Source organism: Parathielavia appendiculata (assembly GCF_033297405.1).
Source record: "Parathielavia appendiculata strain CBS 731.68 unplaced genomic scaffold N657scaffold_1, whole genome shotgun sequence".
Classification (NCBI taxonomy): domain Eukaryota; kingdom Fungi; phylum Ascomycota; class Sordariomycetes; order Sordariales; family Chaetomiaceae; genus Parathielavia; species Parathielavia appendiculata.
This window is the reverse complement of record NW_026944220.1, coordinates 3,535,173-3,547,843: the sequence shown is the minus strand read 5'-3', so window position 1 is coordinate 3,547,843 and position 12,671 is coordinate 3,535,173. Positions and strand designations below refer to the sequence as shown.

The following is a 12,671-nucleotide window of genomic DNA, read 5'->3' as shown; positions in this document are numbered from 1 at the left end:
AGTGCATATATTATCAATGGTGCATTCAAGGTTCAGTGCGAAGGGCATCAACTGACGCCAGTTATGGTTCTCTCGTTACTCAGAGTGTTAGGTTCTTGTGGAGGCAATGCCATATCAAGGTGGTGTCTCTGTGGAAGTCGATGGGGGGGAGAAAAAAGAGTCTACAGAGAGGAATACAAAAAGCTCACTAACCAACCCCAGCCCCGCGCCGGTTGAATAGAGGCGGTTGGCCATAAAACACCTAAGCGTTTCTCAGAGGTAGCTGGCTATGAAACCCATAATGGGTTCTGCTTCGCAGCGGAGTCGAATGGAGTGATTGTCGTATAGTCCGTTCGACTTGTCGCGCCAGAGCTCCTCCGAGACTTCGCGCCTAATACGGCTGAGCCAACTCGACGGTTGTTGGCTCTGTTGGGAGGAGGTGGTGCTAGTGTCGATGCGGAAACTGGCTGATAAAGCACTGGTACCTGAGGTAGTGAAGTTGCGGACGGGGAAGTTGGGACGGAAGGGGTGGTACTAGACTGCCACCTGGCCAGCCATCCTGACTTCTACTTGTATTCTCACCACCTAAATCATGTCTCAGCATACTCATACGGGCTGGTCGACTCTTCGACCGCAACCTCCATCTTAGCCTCCTCCAGCTCCCTGCCGTCGATCCGAATGCCCGCGCGCATCACATCGCCTGGTACGACGGGGCCAACACCCTTGGGCGTGCCCGTTAGGACGATGTCGCCCGGCTCGAGCGTCATGACCTTGGAGATGTCCCCCAAAATCCTGGGGATGCGGAACAGCATTAGCTCGGTCGAGTCGCTCTGATGCACCTTGCCGTTGACGGTCAGGTACAGCTCGATGTTGTGCGGGTCCGGGATGGCCGCCTTGCTGATGACGTTGCTCAGGGGCAGGAAGGTGTCGAAGCCCTTGCTGATGTCCCAGGGGAGGCCCTTCTTCTTGGCCTCGTTCTGTATGTTCCGGGCCGTCATGTCGATGCTGAGCGCGTAGCCTAGGTAATGCAGAACTTTTGAGCACTGGGACTCAGGACGCGCGGTCAGGAGGTGGCTACTCACTCTCAATTGCATCCATCGCACCCTGCTCATCTTGCAGATTCAGATCCCGGACCTGCTTGCCCAAAATCAGGGCGAGCTCAACCTCATAGTGCAGGTCGACACCCCGGGGCCGAATGACGGGCCCCTCGCCGGGAAGCAGAATGGACGAGGTCGGCTTTTGGAAAAAGAAGGGCTGCTTCGGCCGGGCGCTGTTGAGCTCCGTGATATGGTCTCTGATGCGAAGTCAGCCAGAATGCTATGCTTCGGCGCAGCTTGGGCGACAGGGAACCGAGACTCGCGAACTCGATTTAAACGAAAGGGGGTTACACACGCATAATTGCGGCCAATGCACACAATCTTTCCGGCTCTCTTGAGCGACGCCATGGTTGCCAATCCTCTCCGTAAGAGCACCATTGTGAATAACTCCCGCCCGTTCGCTGCCGGCGGCTTACTGTGATATATGATCCCAAGTCTTATGATGACAGCACAACCAATCCTGCAGACAGCTGGATACAACTTCGGCAGTAATCGCTCGGCTCGGCGACACTTTCGGATGGCCGCGATCAACCGCCAGGGACGTGGATATAGAAATGCTCTCCGCTAACTGATTATAATCGTTAAACCACGGCTTTGCGGCAATCAAGGATCTAGGAAGTGGAGTTTGCTGTAGCTCTGCTGTCTAATGCCGAGATCTTCTGATCCTCCATGCGAGATGATGGATAAAAACGCTCAATATGTGTACAACATCTTGTTTCCATTAGGCACTATTAGGCAAATTGAAGCGAAGGTTCAATAATGGAGTTTTAACATCGTATTTACGCAGAGAGGAGTGAGGAATGAGCGAGAGCTTCATATTGTAGAGCTTCGACGGTAGAGTTTGAGCAAAGATTGAATGCCACAGCGGATTCCACGTGCTATGGCTTGGCGTAAGCCACATACGAGTGTTCAAAAGCTTCGCATCTCAATCACTGGGGTATGGTAATGGAATTGTCTAATTTTTAATCTTAAGCCCTCCGATTTAAGTTTTTCATTTCCTAAGGGCCCTGAAACTCATATAAAGTAAGTAGCTGAGCTAAGATTCGGTAGTATTGTTAAGCGCTATATACAGTAGCTAAGATATATTATTATTGTTATTCTTATACCGCTATGAGTCATGGCGGGACAGGCGGACAATCCAATAACAACTATATTCGGGCTAAGCTACAGTCTAGGCTCTAAGCTACAGTCTAGGCTCTATTCGGTCAGGTACGGTGATGCAGGAGGCACCAGAGGGATGGCATGGTATGGGTGTAACTGAATTGTTGGAATGAAGAATGAAGATTCCGACAGAGAAGTCGGTGTCGCGCGTCCCACATGCAAGATAAACTGGCATGGAGGTGCTGAGCGCGCACAGACCTTTGCAGCGGGGCTACTCTACATGGTGCCTTCCGGTATCATACGGGCAGGCTTGATTGTCAAGACGTAGCTCAAGGAGCTACGAACAGAACTCGCGGCAGCGAGATATAGGATCTTCAAACCACAGGGGGCCCATGCATGCCACATGCCGGGCTCCACCCGTGGGTCCTGGCAGGCGCGGCGCAGTCGTCGTGACACATGCCCTAGAACTCGCCGGACCCTCTACCACTAATTATAAAGTAAAACTATGCCTGCAAGGCTGGACTCAAAACCTCTGTGTCCGCTATACCAGTTTGAAGTTCTGAATCTGCCCACTTAGCTAAGATATATAGAAATTTACTTAATTAAGGTAGAGTTGATGATACCGGAAGGTATCGCGCAGGGTTAGGGCTAGGTGCTATACCTCACCATTGGTGGGGTGGTTGTTTGTATGTAGATAAGATAAGGCTGCCCCACTCTGGATCGTGGGATATCTCCCACCACTGCAGTTGCTGCTTGCAACTACCAGAGGAGCACAACCTGACTTTTCCCCGAATACATGGCATTTGCCCTCTTTTCCCAGCATACGGCTCTTTTCCGTATCAGTTGATTAAGTATAGCCTAGCATAATAGGCTCTGTGTCACGGGATTCCCCGTTCCTGTTCTCATGGTTATGTTATATGCTTGCGGTCATGCATATGTCATGGGGTCTGATCATACGTCTATAGTCATGCTTATGCATAGGCCTCTGGTCCAGTACTTAAGGTCTGGTTGCACGCCCATTCCTGTCATCTAGCTCTTGCTCTTGTTGTAGCAATATCGATCTTGTATGTGCGAGCTGACCAGACCTTGGGTGGTGCCCGTCACAGCACTCGACGATAGAGTATAACTATGGGATCTATAATAAAGAATTCTCAGGAAGCCTGGAGAGAGAGGGCGGCTGCTTCCCTTCTGCAGTTAGACATTTCAGGGGCCTTCGACACTGTCAACCATACACGGCTACCAGCCACTCTACGGGAGCAGGGCTTCCCACAGTGGGTAGTACAATAGGTGAGGGCCTAGTTGAGCAACTGAGTAGCGATTCTCCACTTCGACGGCTGTAACGGCATACAACGTGCAGCCATACCGTTGCGCCATATTCCTGAAAGGGTACAAATGATTCAATCCGACAGATTGAATCACTGGCTGCACTATGAAGCTGTAACAATTGGCATCTGTCGCCGGGCGTTGCCGACCCGACCAGCCGTGCCGTTACAGCTTAAGCGCTAATAACACGGCTTTAGGGAGCATATATAAATGTATAGTTCTCGATGTCTATAGTTTTGTTCCTCCCCTTATTACTCAACATATATCGAGAATATTCCCTTAGCGATAGAGCTCGGGCGATTATTAGTATCCTTATGTATACGGTCGCTAAAGTTTTTCAAGAGCTTACATAATATAAGCCAATTATTGTTAATAGCTTCCTAGTTCTATTGAGGTTATGTCGCTCAGCTTTGTAAAGTCGCTACGCGAAGTAGTATTCCGAGAGGTCGGTCTAATATATATCGCAACTAAGAGCGGTTATCTCGCTAGTATTTCAAGATAGATTTCGTCTATCAAATCCTTCTACTGGAGGGCCGAGAGTCAGGGCTTATGATTCTTCTATGGTAGTGCTAGAAGTGGCACTTCCTACGCGTACGCTCTGCGCGGGTGGCGCGTCGGTACGATCAAGGCGCTTTGGGTAATACTTAATAGCTGGTTTGATTAGTGCGGTCTTGTTTTCGCTAACCGAAGAGCTCTTAGGGTCAATGACCTCCCAAAGGTCCCTAGTCGCCGCCTTAGATCTAAATCGTTCATTCCAGGCTTTCCTATTGTCAGGGCCAGTAAGTTTAACATCTTCGTTGACAGTGGCTATGGCGATATATGGTCGGTTTAACGTATCTGCCGTAGCTGTTGTTTCGTTCTGCTGCGTGGGAACGGAAGTTGGGAGTTCAGGTTGCCTTCCCGGAGGAGTGTTGGAAAGCCAACAGCCACGAATCTACCGTACCGTAGTGATTGGGCACCAAAGGATGGGTAACCACTCAATTGATGATGATGCCCGGTATTTCTGTACTTCCAAACAGTTGCCCCCTCTTCCTGATCCTGAGAATCCCAGTGCCAAGCCATTTGTCACCTCTGAAATGCCCTCCCTGACCACCTGCCAAATCCAACACGGGCACTGCCGATGGGACGCAATTCTGCAAATCACAAGATGGGGAGAAAAGGAAGAGAAGCTGGAAGAGCACTCGCGATGCAGAGGTCAAATGCTAGAGCAGATGGGGCATGTGCACTCAGAGGCAGGTGCCGCCATATGCACTCCGACGGCAGATGCCCTCACAAACTCACATTTCACGTCTCAAAGTGCACGTGTAGTTCTTGAAATCACTACACCCTACTAGGGTGAGCCACTACAGTCAGGACATTTTATCCGGTAAGCGGCAGCACTCACCCGTAGAAGAATCTGGAAGGTATGGAGGCCATTGATCCAGTTTCCAGATCGCAGCCTTTCAAGTCCAGATTCGGAGTCCAAAAAAACATGAATTGCAAAACAGTGACAGAGTCGCCATAAAAGTAATCCCAGGAACAAGCTATCCACCACGGAAATTGGAAAACTCTCCGGAAACTCCCCATTAAAGATTATGAAGTTTGCCGTCTTTAACTTCGTTCGGGACTGGGGATGAGCGGAAGGGTTGGAGATCCCGCATTGGGGAATAACGCCCAACAGTGTTGAATGGAGGGGCAAGCGGGCCGGGGATCTTCCAGCTTCCCAATGTGGTAAGGGGTCCCACGCGCTCTTGCACATAACCATATTGTGCTCTGACCGTCCCTTGGTGCCGCGCCCCTGCTGGACAATGCCTCCCAGTCTGGACCCCAGCCCTGCCGTTCCCCCATCGCAAGTCGCTGCACACCATCCTGGATGCCACGGGTCATGATTGGTATGCTCCTGCCCTGAATCCATTGCATCTCGCATTGAGCTAGCCGTAGCAATAGCATATATTGCGACTGTTCTTCGCCTCGCCTGAATAATCCTTTCTGTGTCACCCCGCGACGTCCAAGCGGAGTCTGAGTACGGATAAGCCACGGAAATCGATCTCAAACTGCCGTCACCGTGACACCAGCTCATTTCAACACGAGAGGCCACCCTTAAGCCCAAAACGATACCATCACTCTCATCTTTAATGGTCACGAAAACACGAAGCAGCGATAGCCGACTTAGGCGACAACACTCAGAATAAGATGGAAAGCATCCAGCTTGCGCAGATGCTCGCTGACTTGAGCGATCTGCACGCGGCGGTAGGTTGCGAACCTTCTTTTATGTCGTCCTTCTTGTGGCTATCGCCTGTTTAAAAGCCATGGATTGAGCGATTCCTGACGTATATCTTACAGCACGACTCCCAAGCCGCCAGGGCCTTGGTCAACGCGAGCAAATCGCTCCCAACATCATCACAATCAACATCGTCCGCCGAGCCGAGCAAGCCCCCAGAACCGATACCTAGTCGACCGGGCCTGCGAAATCACAAGCGCACCGGCTCAACAGGCTCACAGGCATCGACAGCCTCCTCGTTCATGTCCCGAACGGCCTCGCCTGCCAAGTTCGACAAGTACGGCCGGCGCATTGCCACCCCGCCCAACACGCGCACCAACTCGGCTTATGGCTCCATTCCGGGGACACCGCGGCGAGACTCGGAGGTGAGCCGTCATGTTTACATGCATCTTACTTACCGAATCTCATTTTTACATCCGTACCACAGAAGCAACTGGGAGTCACTGTGCTAAACAATGCCATGGGATAGCAGATGGACGATGACGTCGACCGGGCTAATACCCTGATGGCACTCTACGAGATTCGAGCCAAGCTCAAGGACCAAGACAGCAGCCGGAACCTGAGCAAGCTGAGGGAGAAGGTGGCAGCGTTGCATGCGAAGCAGATGCAGGCCGAGAAGAAGGATGGCGATGACGGGAAGATGAAGTACAGCTACCCGAAGAGCTCTTGAGGTCTCCGGCTCACGACTGGAGCATACGCGCTGTTTATGTTATATCGGACGGGGATTGGGCTTCTAGGACTGGTTGCTTGGATTATGAGTTGGAACGATACTGCTTGTAAGGGGACTGGGGTATTCTGCATCATAAATACGGCGTTTTCGGGATGGCTACGGAGTACATCACTGGTGGGAGTAAGGTTGGGGACATTACCACAGTACGGGCTTCCTTGAAGTAATGGGATGGGGACGAGAGGGGAAAATGTACGAGTACTGAGGGACAATCACGCCCTCTCATTTTATGAGTGTCTACATACCCAGGTATGTTTAAATGCTGTTCCACCCCAGGCCATGTGTTGAGAGTAGAGGTGAGAAAGGTAAGGTACGGAGTAGCCCTGGCTCGATTCGCTCTGCGGGTGATCAGAATAGCTCAACACCTGTTCAGATCTGGGGCAGTCCGAAAATCCCTCAAGTCAGGCTCCTCGGACTCTGTGATCAGAATTTCCCGTGTACACCCTCTCTTCCTTCCCAACCAGCTCCAATTACGGATCGGTTGCAGCACGCGACATCCCGCCATCTCGGCACGCCTGTCCCTCAACCCCACGAACTGCGGAGTATCCGTACACTAGTACCGTCGGCACCCCCCTTGTCGCCTTTCAAGTTGGGGTGCAGATGATCCGCTCGCCAAGCCCAGCTGAATGACCCACTTACAAAGTTGCATGGATCTCGTCCGAATCAGAACGCGTCGACTTCGACAACCTAAGGACTCAATCATCCCGGCCATTGACCGACTTCATTCAAGCCCGGAGTCCTGCTGCGAGGCTGTAGAGCGTTGGCAACAAGCGCTGACTGATAGGTACGACTGGTAATCGTTGGTGCTAGTGCGCGCGCGACGGGAAACGGGCAGCCATGGCGACCGGAGTCGACGCGAAGCTGCTCAAGAGCACAAAGTTTCCGCCCGAGTTCAACCAGAAGGTGGATATGCAAAAGGTCAATGTGCAGGTCATGAAGAAGTAAGGTTCCTTCGCCGCCTGCTCCGGCGAGAGACGCCCTTACTAACAGAACGCTGGACAGATGGATCGCCAACCGAGTCACGGAAATCCTTGGGAGCGAAGACGACGTCGTCATCGAGCTCATCTTTGACCTGGTCGAGGGCAGCCGCCATGTTAGTGCCCTATTATTTTGCCACATTTCCCGGTGCACGTTAGGTTATCTGTTGATTACTGACATTGAATGCAACGCTGCAAGCCCGATATCAAATCCATGCAGATCCAGCTCACCGGCTTCCTCGACAAAGATACACCGACGTTCTGCAAGGAGCTTTGGAAGCTGCTTCTTAGCGCGCAGACTAGCCCCCAAGGCGTTCCTAAGGAGTTGCTCGAGGCCAAGAAGCAGGAGTTGATGCAGGAGAAGGTGGGACACTTGCACCGGAGCGTCATACATATCGTACATATGGACATGGGCTGATACGGTGGCAGATTGAGGCGGAGAAGGCGGCCGAAGAAGCCCGTCAGCGCCGAGAGGAATTTGAGCGGCGTGACCGTGGTAGAGGTGGCCGAGGTGGTGGCGGGCCCGGTCGAGGCGATTCGTGGCGCGGTGGCCGTGACGACAGAGATCGAGGCGGTTTTGGTCGTGGCCGTTCTCGCTCGCCGCCTCGCTACCGGGACCGAGGCGACCGTGGCGGACGTGGCGGCGGATGGAGAGACACATACGTTCCCCGCGGTGGAGGACGGCGCGATGGCGGACGCCGACGGTCTCGATCGAGATCACGGACTCGGTCCGTGTCAGGCCGGTCAACTTCGTCCAGGTCCCTTTCGCGCACCCCTAGCGTTGACAGCAGCAGACGATCCGTCACTCGGTCACCCAGTCCGCCGCGGAGACGACGCGCGATATCCCGCTCCCGCTCCCCGGCACACCGCCGCGAAGCGCCTAAGCGGCGCCGGTCTCCTCGCCGGACCCGCCCAGTTTCATCAGACCGTGGCTCACGCTCCCCCAAACGGCGCCGCTACTCTCCGTCTCGGAGTCGGAGTCGGAGTCGTGGCCGGAGCCCGAGCAGAAGCGAGAGCCGCAGTTTGTCGAGGACGCCAACCCGGCGCTACAGCCGGTCGGTGTCTTCGAGCTTGTCTCGATCGTCACGATTGCGCAGCCGTACTCCAGCGAGACGGTCAAGACGGGAGAGCCGAAGCCGCTCTCGTAGCGCGGGCAGACGCCCGACCAGGGGTAGAAGTCGTAGCAGGAGTCGCAGCACAAGCCCGGCCAGTTCTTATGATAGTCGACGCCGCTCTCCCCGGCGGAGGTCTCGTGAGCGAGGCAACCCCAGACGGCGTGCGAGGAGCAACGACAGACCCAAGGGCGGACACGGGGACCGGAGAGCCTCTTCTGCATCTTCATACTCTTCTAGACGGAACAGATCGGCTGATGGTTCAGGCGCTGAAGACAGACCGCGATCTTTCCGTAATGAGATGCCTTCGACAAGTGCGAAGCAGGTACGTCGCGGGTGTTGAACCCGGTAAAGGTCGTGTCGTGTGGTTAATCGCCTGCCAGGACAACAAAACAGTCAACGAACTGCGCGAGAGGGAGCTCAAGGAGCGAATCAAGAAGATGAGATCCTCGAAGAGCGGAAACGACATGGAGGCTAACGCTGCTTGAAGTTCCGCTCATTCTTGATGGGTCAAGTTACATGCGCTACATGAGGGCTGTTCCCGTTGTTTAGACTCACGCTTGCTTGGTCGACGGGATCTGTGGCATCAGTCCCCAAACCCCTCACACTGCTCGCCGGCTTACACAAGTTGACTAAAGCAGGTAGTTCAGTTTGCAGAGTTGTAAAAAGAGGCAATGCTTAAAATAGTCTTAACGATTTTGCCGTATACTTTGCATTAAAACCTCACCCGTTCACTCCTTCAGCGTAGCTTTTATTTGTTTACCTGTAACATGCGCCTGCATGCCTTACTCGTCATATGTTTGACGAGATTCAGATTGGAGACGGAATTCCCACAGGTGCAGCCTCACAATATAACTCGACACTAAGGCTGCACATATAACTGCCATTTTTATCTCATCTGATATTAATTCCTTACACTTTTCCACGTTGGCCCAGCCGGTCCTCGTCAAAACACACACTGGGGCCATCCGTCAAGACTCCTCATGTTAACCGTACAGTGCGATAGAGGGATTTCTGTGCTCTGAGTGGTGGGCGAGGTTTTGCCAAGACGCTTGGAGACTTGGCCTTGCACGTGCCACGCTCCACCTGCTCTCATCGCCCGCCAGCGACGAGGCAACCCGCTCGACTTCCACGACCTCGACGCGACAAGACGAGCTCCCCGCTTACGACGATAGTGGTGCCATTTCGATCACGAGAATGACTGAGAGTTCAGCTGCTGGCGGCGCTGCCGCCAAGCTTGCAGGTCCTAACGGCACCAGCGACACAGCGGCGTCATCGGCGGCGGGGATCCCCTTCTACGAGAAACAGAGGCAGCATCTTAAGGAGTTGATCGCTCGTCGCAGGGCGATGGAGAAGAAGCTTGTGCGTTTTCTTTCTTTCTTTTTCCACGGCTTCAATGCGCCAAAGAAGACGAGGTCTAACGAATGAATATTGGTTTCCAGGCCGCGGTGGAAGACCTCATCCACACCAAAGAAACAGAGTACCTCGAATCCACGCCCAGCGGAAACATCGTGATTGGCTTCGACAACTACATCAAGGGCGCGAGCAGCGCGGCGGCGCAGAGGCGAAAGACGGGGCCGCCGGACCAGAACCGCGTCTTCTCGCGGAGCTCCGTGTCGTATAACCCCACCGCAGCGGTACGCTATTCTCCTTTCCTTTCTCTTTTTTTCCCTTTCCCCCACGTTCACTGAAAGAAGACGAAAAATGATTAGTGGCTGACATTCTTGGGTTAGGACGTGCAAACACCAGCCTCGACACCGGCCTCGCACGCGCCAACGCCGAGCTCGAGTAGTTTTGGAAACAATAACAGGGACGGACCGTCGGGCGCGCCTACGCCGGCAAGTACGGCTGGCGGAGGAGGGAGGGCTAACGCGTCCAAGAAGAGCAAGAAGAATGCTGCTGCTGCTGCGGCGGCGGATGATAGCGAGACGGATAGTAGAGAGGCAAAGAAAATGAGGACGAGTTTTGGGGCGAGGAAGTGAGGATTACCCGTCGGTCGGTGGTGTGGTATTTTGTCTTTTGGAAGGTCGGCGTTCTGGGATTCTTGGGATGGGTTACAGGAGGTTGGGTGATACTCTGGTGTTTGCGGGAAAATAAGTAGTCGGATACAGTAAGATGGGTAAGGTATACGGATTACACATTGGGCGTTTACTACCTTGTCTATCTAACTGGGACGGCATTAGAGGTGAGAGCATACCAAGGTACAGAGGACATCATACTTATGAGAAAGCTGGTTTTTAGAGGCCTGTGAGAGACGAGTAGCATCGAGGCGAGGCACGTAGGCACTGCAATTGCTGACTCTATTCTGCTAATCGCAAGATGAGGAGAAAAGAAAGAGAAGCTGGAAGAGCTCTCGCGATGCAGGTTAAATGCCGGGGCAGGTGGGGCACGTGCACTCATTGGCAGGTGCACCACCTGCACTCTAACGGCAGGCGCCGTCACAGGCACTAGAAAGACATGAAGGCATTACAAAGGCCGAGAGCTCCCTACTAACCCAGGCTCGAACTGGGGCTATAGGCCTCAAGGACTTCCTCTTCCGGGCTAGGGTCTCTTGAATACCTACCCTCTACTGCGAATGCGGCTGGGGCAGGGAAACATTGGAACACTTAGCTATATGGTGCCGCCAATCCCCAAAGCTAAGGACTTAGCCGGTATCAGAGTCTATGGTAGAAACTCTTTGAGGCTCTGAGAGAGAGAGTACTTAAGCAAGTGGTTGCGTGTCACGGGTAGTGACAGTGTGAGGTTCATATGCGCAACTCCTGGTTCGACTGGACAGTTCGAACCACGGTCCCTCTTTTGAGGGTGTTACTGTAAGGTGACACACACAAGCTCACCAAGGAAGATGCACCGAATCCTCAACAGGCAGCAGGCAAGACGACTGTATTGTGCGTGCGCCACTAACCAACTGACTGATCCTTGAGAGAGGGAAGTTACAAGTTCCAATCTGAGTGCCCTGCTCTCCAGATATCCTCTCTCTGCTGCGAGTCATGTCGCTGCGCCATGAAATCCACAGTGTCTCGCCCGCCAATTGCCCAAGTGTAGGGCTCATGGTGGGGGCCCTGACAGTTACGCAGTGGTCAGTTGCGCCCACCCGTGACATTGCGCAGCAATGCAACGATCATTGCATTAGCGGATCTTTTGGTCTAGTTGGCATAGAGATTTACTGCGCAGCCTCTAACGGCCGGCTATAGAAATATGCTCGTAGAGAGACCTGTATAAAGCTCTCAAGAGGTGGGGTAACAAAGAGAGAAGGCTTGCAAAGAAGGTGACTAGGTGGCTACTATGCTCTAGGAGGCACCTGAAGTATAGGCTAGATGTACGGCTAGAACTAGGCTAGTTCGATGGCTGCTTACATAGCTATTTACGCCTTTCTTTTCGCTATAGCGAGAAGATCTAGGACTTTAGACTAGTGTAGGGAAGATAGGTGCTTTTAGTCCAGCTTTACAGGTATAGTTTCTCTTTATAATTGGTAGTAGAGGGTCTGGCGAGCCCTAGAATATAGCGGTATAGGAATAATAATAATAATAATAATTAAGTAATTAGCTTGATAAGCGATCTAGCTCTTCCTTTTCACTATAATAAGCGAACCTAAAGTAGCAGACTAGTATAAGATAGACAACGATTTTTAGTCTAGTATGTGGACGAGGCAATGAGCACTGCGATTACCGGCTCAATTCTACTAATCGAAAGCTAAAGAAACAAAGAAAAAAAATATATAGTGTAATAGGCTCGGCCCGAGATGGGCCTCGGTGACCTTTGTTGAACTGAGTGGGTTCCTTGGCACCAAGATTCACGGACTGAGCACTGATGTTCAATGCGAGACTCTCAGTCAACACAGATCCATCACAATGACGCAGTTCCTGACATAAACGTCATATCATAGCACACTGTCTCTATATAAGGGGGGTAATTCCCCTGGGAGGATTAGAGAGGACAATTCTGTTCTAACATGAAAGGGACATTCTGAGGCACCCTAACCCACTATCTTGATCCTTCATTTGTGTGGTCACTCTGGAATCGTGACTCCAATTCAAGCTTCGTTTCATACCTCAATCTGTTCAATACCATTTGGTTGATCTAAGCTTACTTGAGCAT

General features: G+C 52.5%; 6 protein-coding genes across 6 annotated transcripts; 4 read left to right on the top strand and 2 right to left on the bottom strand.

The window, feature by feature from the left end:
- Positions 1-288: 288 nt before the first annotated feature.
- N657DRAFT_66508 (uncharacterized protein) lies at positions 289-1,625 on the bottom strand. Its single transcript, XM_062795276.1, has 3 exons — positions 1,372-1,625; positions 1,062-1,273; positions 289-997 (listed from the first exon to the last, which is right to left on the bottom strand). The coding sequence occupies exons 1-3, from the start codon at positions 1,452-1,454 to the stop codon at positions 570-572; spliced, it is 723 nt and encodes a 240-aa protein (XP_062653062.1). The 5' UTR covers positions 1,455-1,625; the 3' UTR covers positions 289-569.
- A 2,418-nt stretch (positions 1,626-4,043) lies between these two features.
- Positions 4,044-5,112, top strand: N657DRAFT_639883 (uncharacterized protein). The gene is made up of 2 exons (XM_062791861.1): positions 4,044-4,827; positions 4,885-5,112. Exons 1-2 carry the CDS (start codon positions 4,205-4,207, stop codon positions 4,973-4,975), a joined length of 714 nt encoding a protein of 237 aa, XP_062653061.1. The 5' UTR covers positions 4,044-4,204; the 3' UTR covers positions 4,976-5,112.
- Positions 5,113-5,425: 313 nt separating this feature from the next.
- Positions 5,426-6,803, top strand: N657DRAFT_639881 (uncharacterized protein). The gene is made up of 3 exons (XM_062791860.1): positions 5,426-5,729; positions 5,823-6,125; positions 6,230-6,803. Exons 1-3 carry the CDS (start codon positions 5,673-5,675, stop codon positions 6,428-6,430), a joined length of 561 nt encoding a protein of 186 aa, XP_062653060.1. The 5' UTR covers positions 5,426-5,672; the 3' UTR covers positions 6,431-6,803.
- Positions 6,804-7,138: 335 nt separating this feature from the next.
- Positions 7,139-7,882, top strand: N657DRAFT_697028 (PWI domain-containing protein; the record flags this gene model as incomplete). Its single annotated transcript, XM_062797323.1, has 3 exons — positions 7,139-7,428; positions 7,490-7,580; positions 7,664-7,882. The coding sequence occupies exons 1-3, from the start codon at positions 7,325-7,327 to the stop codon at positions 7,880-7,882; spliced, it is 414 nt and encodes a 137-aa protein (XP_062653059.1). The 5' UTR covers positions 7,139-7,324.
- Positions 7,883-9,724: 1,842 nt separating this feature from the next.
- Positions 9,725-10,778, top strand: N657DRAFT_639877 (NuA4-domain-containing protein). Its single transcript, XM_062791859.1, has 3 exons — positions 9,725-9,938; positions 10,019-10,213; positions 10,310-10,778. The coding sequence occupies exons 1-3, from the start codon at positions 9,774-9,776 to the stop codon at positions 10,556-10,558; spliced, it is 609 nt and encodes a 202-aa protein (XP_062653058.1). The 5' UTR covers positions 9,725-9,773; the 3' UTR covers positions 10,559-10,778.
- A 616-nt stretch (positions 10,779-11,394) lies between these two features.
- N657DRAFT_639876 (uncharacterized protein) lies at positions 11,395-11,641 on the bottom strand. The gene has a single exon (XM_062791858.1). The coding sequence runs from the start codon at positions 11,623-11,625 to the stop codon at positions 11,407-11,409; it is 219 nt and encodes a 72-aa protein (XP_062653057.1). The 5' UTR covers positions 11,626-11,641; the 3' UTR covers positions 11,395-11,406.
- Between the last annotated feature and the right edge of the window lie 1,030 nt (positions 11,642-12,671).